The sequence below is a fragment of the Muntiacus reevesi genome, unplaced genomic scaffold (genome assembly GCF_963930625.1).
Source record: "Muntiacus reevesi unplaced genomic scaffold, mMunRee1.1 SCAFFOLD_31, whole genome shotgun sequence".
Lineage (NCBI taxonomy): Eukaryota > Metazoa > Chordata > Mammalia > Artiodactyla > Cervidae > Muntiacus > Muntiacus reevesi.
In genome coordinates this window covers 1952117-1978922 of record NW_027078022.1, presented here as the reverse complement: position 1 = coordinate 1978922, position 26806 = coordinate 1952117, and the positions used below count along the sequence as shown (strand labels likewise).

Genomic DNA, 26806 nt, shown 5'->3' with positions numbered 1-26806 from the left:
AAAGATCCTGATGCTGGGAGGGATTGGGGGCAGGAGGAGAAGGGGACGACAGAGGATGAGATGGCTGGATGGCATCACTGACTCGATGGACATGTGTCTGGGTAAACTCCAGGAGTTGGTGATGAACAGGGAGGCCTGGCGTGCTGCAGTTCATGGGGTCACAAAGAGTCGGACATGACTGAGCAACTGAACTGAACTGAACTGACTGGCAATGTTGTTATCAGTTGCAGCAATGATGGCAGTCCTTCCAGCTCTAACACTTGGTGCATCCTGGACATTCAGCTGAGTGTTGCCATGAGACTGTGTAAAAGCACAGAAACTTTCAGAAAGTCAGGTTTTTCTGATCCTAACATAAAACACGCCTATGTGATTTGTAATATTACTCTTGTCGCCCTGCTGGTTCATGGAGTCAGAGCCCTAAGACCTGGACCTAGGGTGCTGCTCTCAGCATAAAGGTGATGAACAGACTGCAAATTTATGAGCTATGACTTAAATTCGTTTATTTCCAAATTCAATTGACTACAGTATATGTGGGCCAATAATATATGAATGGGGGCTTCACTGGGGGCTCAGCGGTAAAGAATCCACCTGCCAATACAAGAGACATGGATTTGATCCCTGGGTGGGGAAGATCCCCTGGAGAAGGAAATGGTAGCTCACTCCAGTATTCTTGCCTGGGAAATCCCCTGGACAGAGGAGCCTGGTGGGCTACAGTCCACGCGGCCACAGAGTCAAACACAACTTAGCAACTAAACTACAACAACAACAAATGTATACATGACAGAAAGAACTCAACAAAGGCTCTTCGTAGATTTTGAGAGCCATCCTCTTACCAAGTAAGTCTGAACTATACTGAATTTGGCCATCTACTGGTCTGTGCTGCTTTATTCACTAAAAATTACATGTTGTAGTGAATAATACACCTCACACAGTAGCTGAAATACTCAGGAAAAATGTAAGCATTTGAAAATTTGGGGACTAGGACTAGAAACTTGCAATTACAGACCTGTTCTCTCATGTGCTTCTTAAACTTTTAACTCAGATCATCATTTCTGAACAATTCTGTCTTAATTAAATTTGTTTAAAAGACAGGTATGTGGACATATAAAAGGTGTGATGTAAAGAACACATGAAAACTGATTTTTAGTGTGGTTATTATTTAATCTAAAGGGAAAAGCCTATGTGAGTAGATTAAAAAATGTTAAGATCATAAAAATCAAAATGAAAAAAATCCATGGAGTTTTATGTAAGTCTACATGATCTCAGCAGTAAATTAAATCTCACCTACACCCTTTACCAGGTAAGATGTAACTTTTATTATGTAATCTACAGTATATGAAAATAATATGAGTTAATATATCTCATATTCAAACAATGCTTTCTAATGTTCATGTTGCCATTATACAGATTTCCTCTTTGGTCTTCATACTTACCAGGAATGAAGGTAGAAAAGATATTATCCTCATTTTAAAGATGAAGCTCAAAATTTTGAGACTTAGCCACTCTCAAACTACTACTGAGAGGAAAGTCCAGAAATCAAATCCCCATCTCTTCGCACTAAAACAAGCTTTTCTTTCTGTGTTAGATACAAATCATAAATATAAATCATCTTAAATAACGGTCATAAATTAATAGGAGAAAGGGTCCCTATCCCTTCTAATCAAGACATTTGATAATTCTAAAATATCCCAAGGAAGGCAGCGTTTCTTCTTCTTCTTGTTGTTCAGTCATTCAGTCAGGAGACTGTGACTCCATGGACTCCAGCACATTAGGCTTCCCTGTCCATCACCAACTCCTGGAGCCTGCTCAAACCTATGTCCATTGAGTTGGTGATGCCATCCAACCATCTCATCCTCTGTTGTCCTCTTCTCCTCCTGCCCTCAATCTTCCCAGCATCGGATATTTTCTAAGTCGGCTCTTTGAATCAGGGGGCCAAAGTACTGGAGTTTCGGTTTCTGCATCAGTCCTTCCAATGAATATTTAGGACTGACTTCCTTTAGGATTAACTGGTATAATATCCTTGCAGTCCAAGGGACTCTCAAGAGTCTTCTCCAACACCACAGTTTAAAAGCATCAATTTTTCAGCGCTCAGCCTTCTTTATGGTCCAGCTCTCACAACCATATGTGACTATTGAAAGAACCATAGCTTTTACTATATGGACCTTTGTTGGCAAAGTAGTGTCTCTGCTTTTTAATGTGCTGTCTAGGTTTTCCATTGCTTTTCTTCCAAGGAGCAAGCATCTTTTAATTTCAAGGCTACAGTCACCATCTGCAGTGATTTTGGAGCCCAAGAAAATAAAGTCTGTCAGTGTTTCCATTGTTTCCCCATCTTATTTCCCATGAAGTAATGGGACCAGGTGCCATGATCTTAGTTTTCTGAATGCTGAATTTTATGCCAGCTTTTTCACTCTCCTCTTTCACCTTCATCAACAGGCTCTTTAGTTCCTCTTTGCTTTGTTTCTTCTAGACCTCCACAGACAACAGTACTCTTGAATTAACTAACATATTCCTGGAGGCTCAGACAGTAAAGAATCTGCCTGCAACACAGGAGATCCAGGTTCAATCCCTGGGTCAGGAAGATGCCCTGGAGAAGGAAATGGCAAGTCACTCCAGTCTTCCTGCCCAGAGAATCCCATGGACAGAGGATTCTGGTGGGTTATAGTCCATGGGGTTGCAGAGTCAGACATGACTGAGCAACTAACATGTTTCTTAACATACTCACAAAAGCATCAAACAGTTTACAGCAAATACTACCTTTTGTTAAATGAGTAATAGAAATAAATATATTTCATGATTTTGAATGGCTGCTACTGAAAGTCCCCTGATGTCTCATCCCTGTGGCCCGTGACTTGAAAAGAAACAATCACAAGTTTCAGTTGCACTAATTTTTTTCCTAATTGTTATAAAACATTTTTGATTCATAGAATACACTGGCAAACAACCAACCAGTGAATATCCTATACAAATGAATGGGAAAACTGGCACTATTCACTTTGTATGTGTTTTTCCCATCTATTTAATAATATGAAAAATCATTAAATCATGCCAGGAGAAAAGTTTTTAATTAAATTCATAATAGCACAATAGAACAGCTCAAGGAATGTCCTTGTAGACCATGCTTTAGAACTACAACACTGAATATATATTTCTGTGATTTATTTATAATATGTTTAACTGCCTATGGACAAAAAACAACAACAAAAAGAAAACAAACAAATTACTGGCTTATTTTCCATCCAAGGATTTTCACCTTACTGTTTAAAAGTACTTTTTTTCCACTTTCGCAATGCCTGTTGGATAAGGATAAGCTCATTAGTACAGTAAATATATTCTTTAGCTCGATTAGGTCTTTTGTCCTATGTTTTCCTCCCTCCGTATACTCCATCCCTTTTCCTACCATCATTATCACACATCTTTACCTCAGGTCATACCAATCTGTGTCCCATTGCCAAGCCCTCAGCATGAAGGTTTGCATATCTGTATTCCTGGGCAGGATTATTCTTCCATTAGTAATTTATTACTCTCTATTCTTTCACATCCTATGTATTCTTCAACATACTGATCTGTTACTACCTACTTCCTCATCACAAAATGAAATGAGACTTTTTTCTCCTCTGGTCTCCAAAGAAATATAATATCAAAAGCACTTACCTCATTAGTTTAGTTAGACGATCACGTTAGTTATTTAAATATCTCTCTTAGTTAGGACTTTGTCTAACTTAGTTAGGACTTAGTCACTCAGTCGTGTCTGACTCTTTGTGACCCTATGGACTGCAGCACACCAGGCCTCCCTGTCCATCACCAACTCCAGGAGTTTACGGAAACTCATATCCATGAGCTGGTGATGCCATCCAACCATCTCATCCTCTGTTGTCCCCTTCTCCTGCTTTCAATCTTTCTCAGCATCAGGGTCTTTTCCAATGAGTCAGTTCTTCGCATCAGGTGGCCACATATTGGAGTTTCAGCTTCAGCATCAGTCCTTCCAATGAATATTCAGGATTGACTTCCTTTCAGATGGACTGGTTGGATCTCCTTGCAATCCAAGGGACTCTCAAGAGTCTTCTCCAACACCACGGCTCAAAAGCATCAATTCTTGAGCGCTCAACTTTCTTTATAGACCAACTCTCACATCCGTACATGACTACTGGAAAAACCATAGCTTGGACTAGATGGACTTCTGTTGGCAAAGTAATGTCTCTGTTTTTTAATATGCTGTGCAGTTTGGTCATAACTTTTCTTCCAAGGAGCAAGCATCTTTTAATTTCATGGCTACAGCCACCATCTGCAGTGATTTTGGAACCCAAGAAAATAAAGTCTGTCACTGTTTCCATTGTTTCCCCATCTTATTTCCCATGAAGTGATGGAACCAGATGCCATGATCTTAGCTTTCTGAAGGTTGAATTTTAAGCCAACTTTTTCACTCTCCTCTTTCACTTTCATCTTAGGCTCTTTAGTTCTTTGCTTTCTGCCATAAGAGTAGTGTCATCTGCATATCTGAGGTTATTGATATTTCTCCCGGCAATCTTAATTCCAGCTTGTGCTTCATCCAACCCGGCATTTTACAAGATGTACTCTGCATATAAGTTAAATAAGCAGGGTGACAAAATACAGCCTTGATGTACTCCTTTCCCGATTTGCAACCTGTCTCTTGTTCCGTGTCCAATTCTAACTGTTGCTTCTTGACCTGTATACAGATTTCTCAGGAGGCAGGTCAGGTGGTCTGGTATTCCCGTCTCTTTTAGAATTTTCCACAGTTTGTTGTGATCCACACAGTCAAAGGCTTTGGCATAGTTAATAAAGTCAAAGTAGATGCTTTTCTGGAATTCTCTTGCTTTTTCAATGATCCAACGAATGTTGGCCATTTGATCTCTGGTTCCACTGCCTTTTCTAAATCCAGCTTGAACATCTGGAAGTTCAAGGTTCATGGACTGTTGAAGCCTGGCTTGGAGAATTCTGAGCATTATTTTGGTAGCCTGTGAGGTGAGTGGAATTGTGTGGTAGTTTGAACATTCTTTGGCATTGCCTATCTTTGGGATTGGAATGAAAGCTGACCTTCTTCAGTCCTGTGGCCACTGCTGAGTTTTCCAAATTTGCTGGCATATGGAGTGCAGCACTTTCACAGCATCATCTTTCAGGATTTGAAATAGCTCAACTGGAATTCCATCACCTCCACTAGCTTTGTTCATAGTGATGCTTCCTAAGGCTCACTTGACTTAGCATTCCAGGATGTCTGGCTCTAGGTGAGTGATCACACCACCTGATTATCTGGGTCATTAAGATCTCTTTTGTATAGTTCTTCTGTGTATTCTTGCCACCTCTTCTTAATATCTTCTGCTTCTGTTAGTTCCATACAATTTCTATCCTTTATGGTGCCCATCTTTGCATGAAATATTCCCTTGGTATCTCTAATTTCTTCAAGAGATCTCTAGTCATTTCCATTCTATTGTTTTCCTCTATTTCTTTGCACTGATCACTGAGGAAGACTTTCTTATCTCTTCTTGCTATTCTTTAGAACTCTGCATTCAAATGGGTATATCTTTCCTTTTCTCCTTTGCTTTTCGCTTCTCTTCTTTCACAGCTATTTGTAAGGCCTCCTCAGACAACCATCTTGCCTTTTTGCATTTCTTTTTCTTGGGGATGGTCTTGATCCCTGTCTCCTATACAATGTCAGAAACCTCCGTCCATAGTTCTTCAGGCACAGTGTATCGAATCTGATCCCTTTAATCTATTTCTCACTTCCACTGTATAATCATAAGGGATTTGATTTAGGTCATACCTGAATGGTATCAAACTGATTTACTCATAGCTTTCTCAGTTGATGGCAATTCCATCCTTCTGTGTTATACAGAAATCATGCTTACTTGCTAGAAAAATCTGAAGTCATTCTGAACACTTTCTTTCACACGGAATATCTAATCAACTGAAAAATCTATTGGTTCTTCCTTCACATCACATATAGCACTTCACTGGTCTCACCGTGTCTACTCTGTTTCGAGAAGCCATTATTTCTCCTGTGAATTCTTGTAACAGCTAATTCTCTAGCTAACTGTTTCTATATTTGCATCCATATAATCCGTTCTCAAAATAGCAGAGGTTTTATTTTTGAAATGCATGTCTGATCACACCGCTCTCCTCAAAACCCTGCTCTTCTTGCTAGCCCTCCAACATATCAGGCGTCTCCTAGCTTGCTTATCGCTTCTTAGTCTGCCTGGAGACTTTACCAAAAAACTGTCAATTTGGCTAAATCCTTCTCTTTTTTCAAATCTTTGTTTAAATTCCACATTCTCTATAAGAGTATTCTGATCACGTTATTTCAACATTAGGTTCCATGTCTAATAATGTTGAAGTTGTTTATATTGGACCAAATTTTTCAGGGAAAACAACTATTGACCCTGGAAAAATATATTAAAAAAGAACTATCAAAGATGTATTGTACCATACAGAAAATAAAGCCAACATTTTGTAATAACTGTAAATGAAACATAAAATTTTTAAACATTTTTAAAAAACATGACTCTCTGAAAGCACTGGAGTGTTACTTGAAACAGATTTGGAAGAGAATGGACATCTGAAAGAAATGTCATTGGAAGAGTTTCCTGTTTGGGAGGTTTTCCTAGGCAGAATTTGGATAAAAATCTGTGGTCTTCTTTGCTTAAGGAATTAAAGGACAAAGTTTGGGGCTACTACAGAAGCTGGAAATTGAAGGGATATATCCAGGAAAAGAGAAAACCACAGAGGGGAGAGTCAAATTGTGTCTATAATTTCTTCCCCAAACTCTGACTGACCCATGAACAATACCCACAAGAGGCAAACCCCCAGAAGCCCATCTGATGCTAAGAGAACTAAACAGAATGTATCTGTGTCTCAGCAAGGGCAAAGCAAAGCCTGAGGTCCTCAATGTGACGGGCATTCACACACACACACAGACTCTTACATCAAACATTATACTTAATAATGAAATATAGACTCTTTCCCCAAGATCAGAAGGTGGCAGAAGTGTCCATACCCACCATTTCTAATTCAGTATTTTATTGGAGATCCTAGTTGGTGTAATAAGAGAAGGAAAATTTTAAAAAGATGTCTAAAGATCAGAAAGGATGATGTAAAACTCTCTCACCACAGATGACTATTTATATAGAATACTGTAAAGAATATACATGACAACAAAAGAACAAATAAAGTGAATTTAGCAAGATCACAGAATATAAAGTCAATACCCAGAAAAATAAACTGCATTTCTGTATACAAGAAACAACTAAAATTTGAAATTTTAACAAATTATTTATAATAGCTCAGATCAGAAAATACTTAGGAATAAATTTTAAAATTTAGGGTATGATTTTTATAATGAAAACTACACAATTTTGCTGACAGATGACCTAAATAAATGGAAGGTGTACTGTTCTTGGGAGTCCTGGTGGCTCAGATGGTAAAGAATCTGCCTGCAATGAAGGAGACTCAGGTTCCATTCCTGGGTCGGCAAGATCCCCTGGAGAGGGAATGGCTAGCCACTTATAGGTTGGAAGACTCAATAATATTAAGATGTTAATTCTTCCAATTTGATCTATTGATTCAACGTAATCTCAAACACAATCCTGTGAGGTTTTTTTGTAGAAGTTGACAAACTGATTCTAAAATTTATATGGCTATGCAAAGGACTTAGAACATCCAAAGAAATCTTAAAAATGAACAAAAAGGACTTAGGATACCTGACTTTAAGACTTGCTACAAAGCTACAATAATAAGCACACAGTGGGGCTGGTATGAAAGTGGAAGTGTTAGTTGCTCAGTCGTGTCCAGCTCTCTTTGACCTCATGAACTGTAGCCCACCAGGCTCCTCTGTCCATGGGATTTTCCAGGCAAGAATACTGGAGTGGGTAGCTGGTGCAGGGATAGACAAATAAATCAATGGAATAGAATAGAGAGCCCAACTTTAGACGAACACTTACACAGTCATTTGACCATTTACAAAGTTGCCAAAAGCAATTTAATGGGAGAAGGAAAGCATTTTCAACAAATAACACTTGAATAATTTGACAGTCATATAGGAAAAAAAAAAGAGGACTTCCCAACTGGTTCAGACATTAAAGCATCTGCCTACAATGTGGGAGACCCGGGTTCAATCCCTGGGTTGGGAAGATCCCCTGGAGAACAGGCAGTGGCAACCCACTCCAGTATTCTTGCCTGGAAAATCCCATAGATGGAGAATCCTGGTAGGCTACAGTCCATGGGGTTGCAAAGAGTTGGACACGACTGAGTGACTTCACTTTCTTAGGGAAAAAAACCACCACCACCACCACCAACAAAGAGACACAATCTGTGTCTTCATTCTGTGGAGGAGAAAATTTGCAATATCAAAATGTGTCTCTTTGCCATGAGGCAATTTATAATAGGTGCTTGCCAGGTTCATATGTGGGTCCTTTTTCAAGAGCAGCAGTTTTTACCACATTTCTCAGATCTTGCCTGTGGAAGTTAGAGTACAGAGGTTTCCCATGGAGCTGCACGTGATGCAACACTCAGCAGTTCATGGAGTATAAGGAAAATCTTAATGCTTTATCGTTTGACATTTTAACCAAGGAAAAAACACACTTTTATAGGTTTAACTTACTGTGACATTTTCTTCTACCTCCCTTCCCCTTCAGGTATCTCCAGGGCAGCTTACTAAAAAGTATAGCTCATGCCCAACCATATTTCTAGATGACAGGACAGTCAGCCAGCCTAATCTTAGAACCACAATAAAATGGTGAATACAACTAGGTTGCCAAGGCTGAGTGGCAGACCCCCTTCATGCTGAAAGCATCCTCGCCATACATAATTTCATTCGTTTGGTTTGTCCTTTTCAGTGATCAGGTTAAGAAATTGGTGTCCACTCTATGTTGGTTTCAAGGACCTCTCAATATGAGTCTTCAGTTTCCATGTTAATCATAGAGTATATGATAGAGGGGAAAGTCAGCAAGTGAGAAATCCCAGGAAAAATGTAAACCTCATTTGATTCATTTCTATTGTTATTAAGACAATGTTGAACATAATGAGAAACAGAGGTACCTGTTTATTGTGTGTTTCTAGAAAAAAATTATTTCTTTATGAGTTGGGAGAGTCCTACAACTATGTATACTAGTTTGGAAGCTACCATTAGAAGAAGGAACAGCTTGTCCCCTACTGGCACCGAAGTGAATCTGCAGTTAAATTTAACTGGACTTGGTCAGATTTATCCCACCGTGCATTTTTTTCCTGCAATATTTCTGTAGGAAATTTTACTTCTCCTTCCTCTCCCCCAAAGAGGGGGAAAATATATCAAAACCGTTTTAAAGGGCATACTCTCAAGCTTAATTTCTCCATAGATGAAATTTGTTCAACTGAGATTTTAACTTAATAGACACATTTAATTTTGTTTTTGTTTTTTTAAAATTTTTGTTTATATATGTGTATCTCTAACACGCTGTATCAATCAAAGCAGAGAACAAAAAAAGAGATGAAATTTCAGAAACAAGGCTGTGACCAGGCTTATACTTAAGAAGACACGAACAGTGTTACGATGACGAAAACTATTCCTCAACTTCTGGAAGCCCCTCATAGTCCACAATTGGAGATGCACAGTTCAAAACACCCTAATCATGGGAATGTTCGTTTATTTAAGAGAGAGAATTAAAAACCAAACAGGATGCAGACCTTCCTACCTCCCTTGGGGTTGTCCATGGAACATTAACTAATGTCTTCTTAGCATATGAATGTTGACTTTCCAGAACAGTTTGGGAAATGCTACTTGAAAATATTAGTATCCTTATCATTAATTTTACTTTTCTGTCTTAAAAATATAATTAGCTTATAAATTTAATTTTTAATGTGCAAGGCTTTTTATTTTTTAGCTATTCAAATGATCAGTAACTTCTAACTTTAATTAAAAACAACCAGTTCACAATCATAGTAATGTAACTTTCTTATAATATTAGTTTCGGTCAAATCGTATTTCAACAAAAACTGAGCCCCATTGCTCTTTAAAGTCCTGAGTTTTGGCACTTCTCTCGTAATCACTGAATGTTTTTATTCAGCCAAGACTCTAAATCTGTGGGTTAAAAACTACTCTCACTGTGGCTAGACTCACAGCTTCTTTTGAATTCAAAAGAGCCTGATGTTCCAGTATATAATTCAGAAGTAGTTTTAAAGATTAACCTTGCTCAGACAAGTAGGTTTCATGCTTTTTATTCTCAACCTAGTCTTAGTGTTTGGAAATACAGTAAATTTTTTTCTCATTAAGTTTTAAAAATGACCATTCACATTCATTATTGATGAAATAAAGGTTTACTGAGAAATTAATAGGGCAAATTGGCTTTTAGGAATGATTTTGAAAAATACGATAGGATTAGTTTTCATTTGGGGTAGGTGAGCCTTATTAGAATCACTTATGCAACTTTTTCAAGATGTATGTCTCTGAACACATACATGAATTCCACCTTTCCTCCCTGCCCTCAAGACACAGTCTGTGGGTCTGTCTGCCTCTCTGTCCCTGTGTCTCTTTCTCTCACACACACACCCCTTTTGACAAGCTGAGGAATGATGTGTGAGGCGTGATTTCATAGACAAAAGCATCCTGAGAGATTCTGATCTCATTCATTCCTAGACTTGGCTGCACGTTGCAGTCACCTGGGGAGCTTTAAATACAGTCCTGTTGCCCAGGTTGTACCTAATGCAGTTAAATCAGAACATTTTGAAGCAGAAGCCAGGCAGTGTTTAAAGCGTCCCGGGTAATCCAGTGTGCAGCTGACCTTGGGAACCACTCTCTGCTTTGAGGGTAGGAGAAAGAGAACTACTTCTGATAATTGGTAGAACCTTGAGTAAGTCAATTTTAAGCCTTGATTCTCTTATTTGTAAAATGGGTTAAGTATCATATTAGGTTCAGTTGCCCTTTTTATCATGTAACTTTTAATTCTGTGACTTTAAAATCAATTTGAAGAAACTTTGAAGCAGTATAGAAGTATCCATCTTTGATGCTAACAGTGTTACAGGCCTTTCTGCAAATGCTAAGATTCTATAGACCAGTTACAAAGTTCAGATTTGCCTTCTCTCTATTGAGTTTCATTTTAGATACTGAGAACAAAGGGAAGCAAATACCTTAACCAGGGAACTCCTTAATGGCCTAATACACAGCATCTGTGAGTAGCTTAGGGCTGCAGTCATGTAAGAACTACCTGAGGTCTGGCACCTGTTGGCTGGTTAGACTTTATGTAAAATAGTGTGGAGATGCCTGTCGTCAGCAGTGCCCTGTGCTGCCTTGTGCCGCCTCACAGCAGTGCTCATTTCAGGGTAACTAGGCCTATCCTCAGTTTTGTGACTGTAAAATGTTGCTATTAAATTTCCTAATAATTATGTGTGAAAGTGATTTTAAATCCATTTTATTTGATATGGAGCACTTGTATTACTTACTTTTAGAGAAATAATGGAAAATAGATGTGTTAGGGGGAATACCGAACTGAATCAACTGAAATGCAGTGCCTAACAAAAAGCCACACACACAAAATCTGTATGGCTTAAATTTAACCATGTGGATAGATGATGTAACTTGTATGGGATGAGAGATTCTGTGCAGAGAAGGACAAATGACCGGGGAAATATATAATAATTTATATATTACAATAATCAACCCAAACATGTCTTCTAAGAGCACATCTATATTTTGGGTCTCCTAATTTTGCTAAAAGCCAAAGAACCTAAAACATGGGGGATACCACCTATGGGTACTGCTTTGAATTAGGGGGTGTGGGGCCCACTGGGCATCTGGTTGGTCTTACCTCTCTGCCAACCCTTTAAAATGTCTTCAGGCCTAATGTGATAAAAACCAATTATTACAATATTTTTTTTTCCTCCACAGTGTGATCTCAGCAATATATTACCACCTAAAGAACAGGTGAACTCTTTTAAAACCTGTCTTGTTATTCCAGCTAATTAATTTACACAGTATCAAGTTTAGTGTTAATAACAATAGACAGTATTAGAGTAAGCTTTTACTGTTAGAGTGCTTTCGTTACAGTATTAAAGTGAATCATTTATTTTTATTTTGGGACTCTTAATTCTTTAAGTTTTATGTGGTTTATATGGATATTTACTGTATTAGAAACTGAAATTTAAAATTTAAAAAAGTAAATCCACTGTATGTTAAAACAGGCTTTCCTTAGCACTGCTGAAGTTTTGAGCTGGATGAGGCTTTGGTGTGGGGGTGCCACCCTGTGTGTCACAGAGTATTTAGCAGCACCCCGGCCTCTGCTCTGTAGGTGCAAGTAAGGTGATCTGCTTCTCTCCACATTAGGACAGGAAAACTGTCTCCTGAGGGATGAGATCACCATCTGACTGGGGACCCCAGTGTTTAACATAAGTCATTTTTTAAATGAAAAATAACCATTTTCCACAACAAAATAGTGGAGAGAATAGTATCTCATTAATAGGAGACAGTTGATTCTCATGTCAACATTGTCTTCAGTCATTTGCTTTGAAGAAGCAATATGAAGATCCAGCTACATGCAGACATATAGTTGGGAAAAGGTGAATTTTTAAAGCCTTGAGATAATTGGACATATTCTTTGATACTGTCCCCAAAATCCACATGTGCCAGTTTATTAAATTAGTTAAGATGGAGCTCCAAGTCATTATCAGTGAACTTGAGATAGATACTATGTTAAATTAATGCCCATTGATCTGTCATGTATACTGAGTGGATCTTTTTATCTGTACATGATTTTATAATATTATACATTGTCATTTGCAAAGTATTGGTTCACATGTCTTCAGACAGTGTCAAAAACTCACTCTTGTTAGTATCACTACCAGTCTTATCGGAAAAATCTTTAAGTATTTGTAAATCAAGCTCACCATAAATAAAACTCACACTGAAAGGTACAAATTTTCCAAAAATCCTAATATTTTTAGCTTAATGGTTTGAATTTTATCATTGGCAACAAATAGTTTAGAGTTTTCTTTGAAGTGACAGGCTCACTTTTTTCATTTTTGAAAAAATGACTGTCAATTGGTGTTTCATGAAAAAAGTGGTTTAAATGTGATGTTCTAGTGGGGAAAAAGTGACTTGGTTACCAGTAAGTTACAAGTGCTCTTCCTTAGCACAGCCATATTTCAGTACATACAAGTGCTTAATGCATACTTTCCACTTACTCAGAATATGAAGAAGAAGAGTAAAGGTTTAAGAACACTTAATTTTTACTCTTTCATCATGGATGTTCTTAAGTGAAGCAGATTTTTTACATTCATTTGGCCAGGAATAAGTGAATGACTTCTAATTTAGTTTCATACCACTGCCTTGATTCACACTCAGAAATGAGCAATTTTACCCACTTTTGCTTTTATACAATCATAGTTAAGTGTCAAACAGTGTAGAGGCAGGTGATGTCTTGGTATTCTTATAAAAAAACTTTTGACCTCTTGGACTTACAGGATTTCTGAAGAGGGGCCAGGGGAGATTCCCAGAGGCTTATAGACCACATTTGCAGAACTGCTGTTTAAATGGGCACAGTGCAGAAAAGTGTGGTGGAATTTAAAAGAAAAAGCCTGGTCTCTCTTAAAAGACAATTAAAATTTTTAACTCAAACTATTTAAAAGAGACAAGAAGAAATAAACAATAAGAATATAATATGAAGAACAAAAGGGGGTGGAGACAAGAAAAAATCATGAATCTCATATTTACATTCATTGAAGTTAGACTTTATTGCCCACTACTACCACTTTATAAAATGTTCTTGTATATTCCAGTGTGAGGTTAGTGAAGTGGAAATGTATTGGTCTACGAACATTGCCTGTTAGAAGGGGTCTGTGTGGGTAAAGGCAGCTCTGGCTGGTTGTAGAAGAGATTTCATGCAACTTGGTGTGCTGAGTATAAAATAGGTCAGAAAACCTTTCTAAGGGCAGAATCCAGGAGAATATGTAAAACTGTTTGCTTTATTAAGGTTAAGCTTCCTCTACTCCTCTCTCTACTTTTAGCAGATATTTTACTAAGCTAGTAACTCCTGAATTAATTTTTAAAATACACATTCTTATTTTATAGAGATGCCAACAGGTCCTTGGACATTTTTGATAAGAGATCACATCCACTCACAGTAAGTGTCACTTTTATTGAAGGTGTATTTTTTTCTTGTTACAGTTGTGTTTATTTCATGCTGATTTGCTTTGAAATTAATTACTAGAAGAAAATTATTGCCTCCGGCTCAAAGCCAAGATTGTCTTCCTTTAAGTCTTCCCCCACCCCATATTATGTCAAGTAATTTTACCAAAAGCATATTGTGTCAGGGGTGTGACTGATAAGAACCAAGTTACGCTTTGTATGACGAATGAGCAGGTAAGTAAACATATCCAAGTAACAGAAAATGTAGCTTTTTAAAGGATGATTTTCCATAGCATCACACAATATAAACATTTCCTAACACATATGTAAGGCCTCTAAGGAGAAAATTTAAAAACTGTTTAAATTTTAAACTAATTAAAATGACAGGGTTTAAAAACTCACTTCTTCAGGTGCTCAGTAGACACACATGACTGGTGACCGCTGTGTAAGAGCACACTCTTAGAGCCTCTGGTTACAGGAGAGTGGAAAGGTGTTTCCATGGTTGACTGCAGAAAAGTATGATGACGTTCAGTGATCAGCAGGACTTTGAGCCTAAAAATAGTTTGCATTTGGTTAGAATTCTTTGGGGAAGAAGGTGAAAATACATTTTCTGAGGTTGTGCTTGCATTTTTCTTTAATGAATGGTAGTGAGTATTGAATCACTATGGTACTTTAGGATCCAATTGTTTATATTTAAAAGACTACAAGATATGTCACCTAGTCAAAATTATTTTAAGTAGCACGTGGGCCCACGTGTGAAGATTGCTATCTTGAGGGTACTTTTAAGTATTTTTCTTCAGTGGATACTTAACATTGTGTTTTTTCTTCTTTCAGCGAGAAAGGGTTCTGGAGGAGTACTTTAGGCATGATCCTGAACACAAATTCATTTACAGATTTGTTCATACTCTTTTCAGTGCCGCCCGGCTGACTGCTGAATGTGCAATAGTGACTTTGGTAATATATTTTTCTCTTAATAGAAGCATCTCTAGAAAATTTTTTCTTGTACAGAAGATATGGGCCTGTTTTTCAAATGAAAGTAGGTTCCTGAAATGATCATCAGAACTTTATTAAAGAGAAATGTATCAAAAAGAATTAAAACATACAGATTTGAGCTTTAGTAATCATCGTGATTTAAAATGTTGCCATTGCTTTTCTCATCACAAAGCAGTTGATGTTAAAGGCAGCAGGAGAGACGTCTGGTTTCTCCTTCCACACCTCAGGACGCATGGGCACACAGTGCACACAGGTGCACACCGGCAAAGTGCGCTGGGTGGTGGGATGGAGGCGGTCACTGCACTTCCTGGCCCACGGCAGGTGCAGATTCAGTGTGTTTCTGAGTCTCAGGCTGTGTTGCCTAGGCAGTTGTGATGTGTGTCTTGATTGAGACCGACTGCCTTCACCTGCCTGGCCTTGGACGGCAGTGTTAACCATCTCTACTGTCCTCTGGTCCTGCGTGTGAAGGTGCCCAGGCCTGGGGTGTCAGCAGTGCTCGGAAAGGCTTACTCAGGTTAGCCTGCCAAGCTCCAGCTATGTGAGGACCTTTCTGTCATCCGTACCGAGTTCCTCTGGTAAGATTTTATCATTTCAGTAACACATCATGCTCAGCTGAGAGCTAGTGGGGATTGCCCAGCTCCTCCCTGTAGCAGATCTATAGGGGAAAGTCAGCTGCATGGTCTGAAGGGAGGGCCTGCGTCCACCGCTGCCCGTGCCTCTGCAGGCAGAGTGTGGGAGAGGAGGCTCCCCTCAGTGGGCCCCGGGTCAGACGCAGGCCTTTTCTTGGAGCTGCAAGCCAGCTACGGTGCTTAGTTAGCATGTGCTTGAGAGAGGCAGGAGTGGCGCTGGCACGTGCAGAGCTGGGAAATGCAGGCAGGAGAGAGTGTGTGGGTTGGAAGAGGGGCCTTTCTTTGTAGACAAGTTAAGCCCGATGGACCTGTGAGACAGCAGAGCGACAGTGTCTAGCAGTCATTTGACTGTATGGGATTGGAGCCTGAAGCTGAGCAAGAGGCAGGGAATTACGTGTAGCTGTTCAAATGCAGAGAAAGTACGTTAAATACAAGTTGAGGAGAAGATAGATCTGTGGGGACCATCAGCACTTAGAGGACACGTCCCCAGAGGAGTGGCTGGAGTGGGAGGAAACCCAGGAGAGACTCAGAAGAGCTGCCAGGAGAGCTTGAGGAAGGAGAGCACGGCGCACGTGCCGAGTGCTGCCAAGGAGCTCCTTAGGGCATAGACAGGCACCAGATGCCTGCCTGTGTCACGGTTCTAAGTGCTGGGCACAGAGGAGAGTCCTTGCCTTTCTGAGGTGAGCATAGCAGACATAAGGGTTTTGTTTTTCTCTAGTTTTTATGGAGTATGGCTCATTTACAGTGTGTGTAAGTATCGGGTGTACCACAGAGTGTAAGACTTTTTAAAATGAGTATTTTAAAAAGGTGACTGTTTGAAGTAGTAGTGAAAGCTAGAAAGAGAAAGCAAGGTAAAGGCATGGAGAGATTAGAGGGGCTTCCCTGGTGGCTCAGACAGGAAGCAGTCTGCCTGCAGTGCAGGAGACTTGGGTTCCATCCCTGGTTTGGGAAGATCCCCTGGAGAAGGGAGTGGCAACCCACTGCAGTATTCTTGCCTGGAGAATTCCCCATGGACAGAGGAGCCAGACGGTTCCATGGGGTCACAGAGTCAGACACGACTGAGCGACTTAACGCATGCACGCTAGAAAGACCAGGAAGAGCCTCCTTACAGAGGTGAGATCTGAACCAGGACCTGGCTGGACTGAGGAAGATGAGGGGCCTGATAGCGCAGGCAGGGGGCAGAGCACAAGGCGCAGACAGGAACGGGTTCTGTGCTGAGGGATCAGCAAGGTGCCCCTGTGATCAGCGTAGGGAATGAGGGAAGGCACAGGCGATGAGGTCACAGAAGGACGATGGCCTCTCACACAGGGCCTCGTAACTAGCAGGCCACAGAAGTGACCTGTTTGATGGGAGAGCCCTGGCAGATGTTGAGCAGGCCCGTGAAGCGCACTTAATCTGAGAGGCTCTCCTGGCTGCTCTGGGGAGAACAGACGGTGGTTGGCGGTCAGTGGAAGCAGAGAAGTTAGGAGGCAGTGGCAGTGATGGAAGCCAGAAGTGACGGACTGAAGAGCAGAGCCGGCAGGTGACCAGTGAAAGTAGAGATAAGAATTCCCAGCAGACGGCAGTGCGATAACTCAAGCGGAGGTCTTTGGTCCCGGCAGCCAGGCGTGTGGCAGTCTCTCTCAGCTCTGAGGGCAGGCCTGGGGAGTGGGGCGCTGCGATGAAGAGTGCTGGCTGTTTGTCATGAAGGCAGCAGTGACCACGCCTCAGTAATTTCAGCGGGGCAGTGGCGGCCAGGGGCAGACTAAATGGGCTAAGGAGAGGATGGGTCATGAGGAGCCAGTGTTGGAACATTTCCTGAAGAAAGTGTTCTAAGGGGTGGTGACAGATGGGCTGAGAACATGTAAGAGAACATTGGAGAAAATCTCTGACAGAGAAGGGGGGTTGTTCAAGAAGAGATAAATTGTGGGAACAGTGTTGTGCAGAAATGAGAGGTGGGACTGACTTCATTCATAGAAGAGTTAGCTTCAGGGAAAAGAAAGAGATGTCCCTTCCACTGAGACAGGAGGGCAAGTGGTGTAAATGAGACCAGGTTTGCCTTTAGTGAAGCTGAGAGGAAGCTGAGGGACTGCCCCTAAGGTTGAACTGCCTCTATCAGTGCCATAATACAGTAGAGGGGCGGACCCTGTGGGAGACTCGTTCTTAGAGAGTACTGGCGCACGCGGAGTTCTCTGGGGAGTGGGGGGCAGAAGTTCACTAAGGGTATATAATCTCAGTAACCGTGTTTGAAACACAGTTGAGTTTGGAGAGTTTTAGCAGATCGGAGCTGTCAGTCTGATAACGGGACATTTTTCTTTTTGTCAAATGGCATATATTTTCTTCTGCAGAGGTAGCACCATCACAACTTATGTCTTTAATCTTTACTCAGCTGTTAACTTGGTCTGGTTCGTTATAGAATAGCCATTTGACACATATAAAAGAAGCCATGAAGTCATCCCACAGACTACCTGGCAGATTTAGAGGAGCCCCAGGGATTCAGACACCGGCAGCTCTTAACCACCTTAGAACCAAACAAATTGACTAAGTTGCAGAATATGTAAGACAAATGAGTTATGAAATAACGGAGATGTGAACAAAAAGCTCTTTCTGTGCACGAATCTTCCCTAAGAAGGCTGACCAAGTGTAAAGCACAGCTGCTTTGTGCTGCCTGTCCTGCTCTGCCACGCAGCAGCCACTGGGAGGCTCTCTTGACCACCGGTTATTATCTTCAGGTTCACCCTCTGAAGAGAAGATAAAGAACTGCTCAGTCTTACCAGAGTTTTACATACTCAAGCTTTATGTAAAATTGCCACGTACCCACCACCAGTATGGTAGGTACATTGCACACGGTAGGCACTCAAACATTTACTGAACATTTGAATCGATGCTGGGCTATACGTGCTGCCTTTTACAAGTGGAAAGGTAATAACACAATGCCTGTCTTTAGAATGCTGAGATGTCCTTTCATTCCTGCGACCAAAATTGGGTTGGAAATTCACATGGGCAGAGTAGAAATACCAGACTGACAGAAATATTTGCCTTACAACTGTGACCTGGCCTTTGGCCTTGGCTGGCCGAGCAGAAGTCTCTGTAGAACCAAAGAATAAAAGACATGTTAAAAACAGATGAAACCTATCATTCCTAACAATTCTATCACAGCCCTTAAACTGAACTAAAACCAAAGGTCAGTCCTCTACTTTTGCAGGTTTACTTAGAAAGGCTTTTAACTTATGCTGAGATCGACATTTGCCCCACTAACTGGAAAAGAATTGTTTTGGGAGCCATTCTTCTTGCCTCCAAGGTTTGGGACGATCAGGCTGTTTGGAATGTGGACTACTGCCAGATCCTAAAGGACATTACAGTTGAGGACATGTGAGTTTGTAAGGTTACGGTGAACTGTCTAACCATTTTCCAATACCTTATTTGCTCCCATAAAGTTTACAGCTTAAGAAATGTTACATGTTAAGAAAGGTTACATTGCGCAGAGAGCTGAATTAGGTATAAATATAAAATTAGACTTCTTTCTGTCTAGCTGTAGTATAACCATTTGTATTTCCCATCATTCATTAGTTAAATCTTGGTGTGTTACTGTTGTAATATTCTGCTTGATAAATTGAAATTACTTTTCTGGTGGTTTTTACCATTTTACAAGCTCACTACCAGAACAGCATGGTGCAGTAAATAACTTCACGTCTTTCTTAAAGCTGTCTACCAGGTCCAGTCTGTTTTTAAGAGACACATGTCTGGCCTTGGAAGTTAAGTGGTCACTGCTGAGGTCTTAGCACCTCCAGACTACTGAGGTTATAACTTCAACTTGAGTCACACATTGTATGTTTGTTTTTGCAGGTCTTTTCTTCTTTTGTAATCTGAGGTTGTCTCTAAGGTTCTGTTGTTACAGAAACCATGATGTACAGATGACCAAATAGAAAGGTTTTAGATCTCTGTGTTCTGTCTCCTCCACTGTCAGGAGTGTTCCCCCTGTTTAGAAGTAGGTCTGCCGAGTTAGGAAACTCCTTTGTCTCAGGTAGCCCGGGAAGTGTCAGTGGGGCCTCACCCGGGGCACTCAGCAACCACAGCGGTACTTGGTGGGGCCTCGAGTTAACTTGGGGGGTTCCTCACAGATGGCATGCTCCCATGGGCATGAAACATCAGGCTTGCTGTCTGGCTGCAGGGAAGGGCCCCGAGGGTGGGAGGCAGCAGGAACCAGAGAGGTATTTGCAGCAGACTCTAGAAGTGTTCACTTGACAGCAAAAATGTCCTTGTGGGTGGCATTTAGGAAAACGTAAAGGGGTACCTCTTTATTATAGTGAACAGCAGAGGTCATGGCAGGCAGTGGCAAGAGTTTGTTTTTGTTACCTTTGCCCCTGACTCTTAATTCAGATTTACCAAAGTGCATATTTACAACTGAAGCAAAGAAGCTTGTGACTAAGAGAAGGGACCAGTGATTGTTGGTAGCTGTCAAAGTGGCTTTTGGTGAAAATGTCCACTTTGATGATAAAAAGTGTCATGGTGATATTGCTGGTAGCCACCTTAGTGTTACGGCAGATAATTCGAGATAAGTAGAAGTACTTTTAGAATTTGTAGAAACTAAGGTGACATTGAGCACCACTATCATCCATCTTTAAACTGGTTCCTTGAAGGAAGGAAAATGTGTAATCATAAACACCAGGTCTGCCATGATGGCAGCTGAAATTTTCTCAGAACCTGCAACTAAGCTGACGGGGGCTCTGGGTCCAGTTACAGCATCAGAGAACATGCAGGGGAAGGTGTGTGGATGTTCATAGATGTGAGCCCAATAGCACTGATGGCAGTGTCTAGCTACAGGAAGAAGCTAATTGTAAACAGCACTTTTCTGTGTACAACAGAATCACCAGGAGCTATGTTCGTAATAGGTTGCTTTTGCTTATGATCTTTGGAAACTGGAAAGCATTACAGCCAAGTGTTCAAGTCACATTTGTCTCATCCCCCTGCTGTTGGCAGCTATTTGTAATGGTCTCATTTTGAGTCTACATTGAAAAATTGGCATCTATCAGCTTTTCCTTAAAAGTTTTCTAACATCCATGTATCTTGTTTGAATATATTGAGCAGCTGCTGTTCAGAAAATTTGCTGCCCCTATAAATGGCATGCTCTTCAGTCATCTAGTCATTTAAAAAAAAAAAAAAAAAAAAACAACGCAGAAGCATATTCTGTAGTCCTAATGCTTTTTTCTTCAGTAAGTAAAGCTCTGTTAATAGACATGTTAATCCTATGAAGTACTGTATTTCCACACAATTAAAATATATTAGTGGAAGAGAATATAAAAGGGATAGTGAAGTGCATTTATTCCTGTAGTAAATTAAGTCCTGATTAGCTGATTATCAAAACATTTTCTGATTTATATTTCTATAGACTTATGGCCATATGAACAGGAAATTAATTTTGGAGGTAGGTTCAGTTAGGTTTAACATTCAACAAATGAGAAACCTCATTTCTGCTCACACTCTGCTCTCCACGCAGGAGAACATCAAACATTTGATGACTTACCAATGGATAAAAGATTAACAGTTTAAAACCAGGAAGCAAATATTTTGAAAAATAAGTCACTTTCATTTGTCTGGGTATTTATCATTTGTATATAATTAACTCTTTAAAATGATTGCTGTGAAAGTGGTAAGACTTACTCTGATTTTATTTACTTAAACATTAGACAAGCAAATGACTGTGTATGGTCCCACAGGAAAGATCTGCCCCCAGGACCCTACTTTCCCACTTCATTGAATTCGCCCCCTGCGTGCCTGTGCGCCTTCTGTCCTAGTCAGGGCCGGCGGACAGAGCACAGGGGGAACTGCTCCATCGGGATCATTGCTCAGGTGCATTTAGTCTAGCCAAGACGTCTCCCCTTAATCCTACTGCCTCTCATATCTTAAAAAGTGTATCCCATCCTGTCCCAGGAACACCTTCTGGTCCTACTGGGGTTAAGAGGAACAGAAACTTGCATTCTGCCCTTTGCCACAGTCCCCTGCACTGGAGCGGGGGGAGGGGATTCCCTTTCACATCGAGTGTAGCTTATTTATTTATTTATCTGAGATGAATCCTTGTTGCCTCAAGAGTCTTCTCCCCTCAGAGATAATAGCAGTGGCTCTCCATGACCCCATTTGTGCCGCGGTGATGTGCCTACTCCTTTTCTTGGTGTGTCTCTACTTCAATAAGCCCCTTCCTGTTATCGGTGAAAATGTCTGCAAGTTCTCCAGAGCTAATAAACAGCATACATCATTCCTTTCATCTGATGACTATAGCGGGGCCTTGTGAGTGAGCGTGGAGCATGAATGCCAGCTGCACTAATGGAACTCTGAAGAATGAGCTCCCGAGTCAGCAGCATGGGTGCATAAGAGGGCCGTAACCGCCCCACCTTGTCCCAAACTCCAAATGCCAGGACGCAGGAAGAGCCACAAAGAGCTGTACCTTGTTTGAACATTAGTGTGTTAATCCAGCTGGGGAGCCATTGTTTGTTTCCAAACTGTGTTTAGAGCTGTTGTGGCACAGAATGGGCTTCTGAAGGTAGCCCAGCTGACTAAAATTGTCCTGTGTTGGTTTGTCTTCTCCTCCCCCAGGAATGAGATGCACAGGCACTTTCTGGAGCTCCTTCAGTTTAATATTCATGTTCCCGCCAGTGTTTATGCCAAATACTACTTTGACCTTTGCTTCTTAGCAGATGACAAAAACCTGAGTTTTCTAATTGCTCCTCTTAGCAAAGAAAGAGCACAGAGCCTAGAGGTAAGACTGGGGATTCACTAACTGGGTTTTGTCAGCCACCAAAGCCAGCATCTGTGGCTGACTTACACTACGCAGTGACTAACAGTTTGAAGAGCTTATTAACCCATTGGCATCTTATTCCCTGTGTCTTTTATGGGTTAGACAGAGATCTCACATTATTTTTTTTAAAAAAATTACAGATATCTCTTATGTAACCATAATTCAGAATATTTTAAATCAGATTTAATTGTTTTTAATGGTTTTCCATTTGAATCTCCACACTTACATTTAACCATACAGGAATAATTTCTTATAATTGTATCCCTAATCATATGTACATTGATAATTACTTACCACTCTTAACTGCCTGAGCTTGTAGTGTGTGTTTGTGTGTATCACAGTTCAGCCCCATGAGTTTATTAGACCAGAAGCATCAGGGGCTAACCTGTGAGACCTATACTTGGAAATTATAATGTGGGTTCAGAAACTGGATGTAGAAAGTAGGTGGGTTTTTAATGGAAGTGGTAACATACATGGGATGAAGTAATTTGTAGTAGTGATTTGAAGAGTAATTTGAAGTAATTTGTGATTTCTGGTGGGTATACAGCAAAATTTACAACTGAAATGAATACATATAAAGTTGACACTTTTTCCAGTACCTTGGTACTTTAGAAATAAGACATTTTTCTACGATAGTTTACATGCATGTGAAATAGCACCTTGTAGTGCTTCATCACTAGGCCTTTCTTGCCTTCAGCACACACCTGCCTCATTAAAATGCTCTTAGTGCGAAGTAAATAATGAAGACTGAATAGAGGTTGAATAGCTGGGTAAACACTGATTTTGCTCAGGTGTGTTCATTATGCTTAAGGATCTAGTATGTAGTTAACATCATATTGCTGTTAGATGGGGCCTATTTTGGGAACCCAGTTTTTAAATATGTTCCTCCCTGCCCCAGCAATCTCATCATAGCCCTTGGAGAATATTATCTTCGGGAATCAGCAGTGTAGATATGAGCTATCCAAAGTAGCAGCAACTGTCAACCTAAATGAATGCAGATGTGTGGCTTATCAATGCTGCTTTCTTTACGGTTGGAACTTTTTTCCCCCAATTATACTTATGTTCTATCTGATTGACTTTTTTAGGCCATCTCCAGACTGTGTGAAGATGAATACAGCAGAGTTGCTGTGAGAAGGTCTTTCAGCGCTGATAATTTCATTGGTATTCAGCGCTCCAATGCCATCCTCTCATAAACAGAGAGAGGTGAGGGGTTGTAACATCATGAACCCCTCGTAACAAGGACTGGAGAAATACCACCTCTCCTGCTCAGAAACCAGCAAAGTTAGTATTTTCACCTAGAAGAAAGACACTAAATTCAAGAGACTTGCAGACAGCAAAGGTTATGGTCATAGGAAAAAACTGGACCTTGTCAAGGCAGCACACTCTTCTGTCCTTTTTAATGTAAACAGAGTTACAAAAACCACTCCAAAGCTAAAAGCTCCCAACCCACCCACAGATATTTGCTTACTGTGTGGGCCGATAACTGTCAACTATGTGAGGTTTTTTTTAATAGTTTAAATTTTTAGACTTTAAAGACACTATATAACTTTTACTTTTTCCTATTTTTCTCACCCATATTGCTGCATATTCCTTTAGAATCAATGCAGTATTACCATTCAAACATGGGACTCCTAACAACTCATAAAGCCACTTAGGAACAGCCTGTTGTAGCATTGTTAGGTTTTGAAGGATTCTTCCTCCCTATTTCATTGAAGCTGCTAGTCATTTTTGGCAATCAGTGTAAACCAAAAACCTGCTGAATAACACCTGTCATTCAGTCTTTTGCAAGCACTACTTACTAGCATGTTAGCATGTTTGGGATCATAAGCAGAGAAAGCATGCTGTTACCTACTTCTCTTGGGTCCGCGCTGCGTTTCTTGTTAACTCCAATGGTGCTTCTCATTTTCTGATGATTTTCCTCTTTGTTAAATACTTGTATTAAAGGATATTTTCGTAATTCCAGCCAACCTGTTAGTCCAGGAATAAGCAGATAGTGAAATAGAAGGTGTCCCAAAAGTCTTGGTGCAATTTTAAGGTTTAATACAGTGTGCTTGGACACTCCAGGACACTGCCGGAGAAGTATAAATGCTACAGACGCAAAATATCACTTGAAAGTCTACTTGAATTTCTTCTAAACTCATTTAGTTTTGTAAATCTTGGATGTTAAGCTTTTAATTTGAATTTTTTGTTTCAGTCCCTCTTGAAGATGGCAAACAATAGTCTGAAACAAAAGATTAAAATTAAGAGCTTAATGTTTAAAATTTACAAAACTAAATGAGTTTAGAAGAAATTCAAGTAAACTCTTAGGTGATTTTTTTTAAGTTTGTAGCATTTATATTTCTACAAGTATCACAGCTTCAAATTGCACAAAGACTTCAGGAGGATATCTTGGATCTTTATAGACCTGGCCTCCTCTTTTTAAAATAGTCCTTTGCCTGACTGGGCTGTTGATCTGCTTGAGCATGGAAGTTTCTTTTTTCTAGGTTTGGTAAAGGAATTACGAACAATAGCATTAGTTCTCAGTAATAAACTGAAAGGAACGGGACCCTAGTAGTGGTGACAGGAAAGTAAGCGACATGAAACAGCTTTTCTGTTCTGCGTGTTAACCTGGCTGTAGGTGTGTCACTTGAAGTTGTTACTTGAGGAAAGATAAATCTTAGGAACCCTTACCTCAGGCTTTTAAAACACAGGGTACCACTTAGCCACCAGGAAGCCCACTAAAAGACAGGAAGGTCCAGTAATCAGTCTCTTAGGAAATTGGTAATGATGTCACCTAAACTTGAAACATTTAAAAAAAAAAAAAGTGTTCTCAACTATGTAAAATCTTTCTCCTACCTTGTCAAACATAATTCTAGGAACTTTGCCTGTAAACAAAGCATTTCTGGGCCAGAAATATTTCCTCTCTTTATAGCAAGGCTTCACATTATATTGAGTGCCACAGGTTCCATCATTTTTAAAGGACAGAGACATAAATGATAAATAATGGATATAAAATATTACAGTCTACCACCTCAAAAAATATTGTTTATGGAGCTTGGAGATTCAAGTATCGATTGCAGTTTTATTTTGAAAAGAATGCTCCAACTTGTGTGGTTTTTCTTCCTCATGTTTATATTAAAAGAAAAGCTAATAAACTCTATTTTAATTAAAATACGTGGCTGTTGTGCACCTTCTCACTGCTCACATAACATCACGGCTCTGCTTAGTGCAAATGTTCTCAATCCGCTCTGATAGGCAGGCCTGAAAACATTTTCCGACTATGCATTCAAAAGTTGCTTTGACCTTTGCCTTTAGTTAAGAGGCATTTATTTCTTTGGCTTATGTTATTTTCAACCAGAAGATAATTTAGTACACTTAAAATCACTGGCTGTGGCGCTCAGTGGCATAGTGCATTCGATGGCACTTTGGAATTGTGTGTTATTGTACCAACAGGGGAAAAAAGCACATTGGAAGATAAAAGGTAAAACACAGGAAAGAGTTACAGAAGTACTGGTGAATCAGAACGTGAGTTACTGAGGATTTCAAGCCACTGAACAGGAAAGAAAGTGGAAGAAGAGGAGGTAGAACTGCGGTTGTTATAAAGAGGGTGACTGCTAAGCAAGCCATGTAATATACCAGATCACCATAAGGTTTCTTTAAGACCCTAGTCACTGCACTCGCACAATATTCCATCACTCCTGATAGTATTGTTGTGTCTTCATCCACCTTAATTCACTACCTAAGTTCAGATCTTTTAACTTTGTTCTTGGTAAGTTGTTGATTAGGAGAAATAATCTGAATTAGTGCAGAAGGAGAGAAAAACTATGACAAATCACTAAGATAGCTTGTACCATGTAATAATATGCCAGTTACTAAGCAGAAATGCTGTCACATCTTGAGTGGTCAAAGGTTAAAAAAAAGTGGGGGTAGGAACACTGCTTGGACACGACTGTAGCTTGAAGACAAGTTAGAATCACTAAAAATTGCTCTTTCAGTGTTAATTCTAGAGACAATTACAGCCATTTTGATAAATGGAAAACTTAAAGGTTCTCATAAGTACTATAGGGCATGAAAACTAGTTCCTAGTAGGGGCCATAGGGTAGTGTTGAGATTTTATACCTAGGAAGAGTTTATTCCCTAAAGTACTAAGACTATAAAAGAATACCTCAACTCAAATTTATTTTCATTTTTGGTTTTTGGAATATACTGACGGTGCAATTTTAACTGGAATACTGTGAACTGAACTTTATAAGGACAAGACAAAGGTTTCAAATCTATGTTTGAACCAAATGAAATTGTCATTTTTCTACATTAAATTCACGTGGTTCACCC

General features: G+C 40.0%; 1 protein-coding gene across 1 annotated transcript; it reads left to right on the top strand.

Annotated features, from left to right (window-relative positions):
• The first annotated feature begins 3461 nt into the window (after positions 1-3461).
• On the top strand, positions 3462-25646 carry LOC136155412 (cyclin-Y-like protein 1). Its single transcript, XM_065917145.1, has 8 exons — positions 3462-3467; positions 8643-8743; positions 11867-11902; positions 14045-14096; positions 14936-15055; positions 18908-19074; positions 22294-22456; positions 23581-25646. The coding sequence occupies exons 1-8, from the start codon at positions 3462-3464 to the stop codon at positions 23686-23688; spliced, it is 753 nt and encodes a 250-aa protein (XP_065773217.1). The 3' UTR covers positions 23689-25646.
• The last annotated feature ends 1160 nt before the right edge of the window (positions 25647-26806 follow it).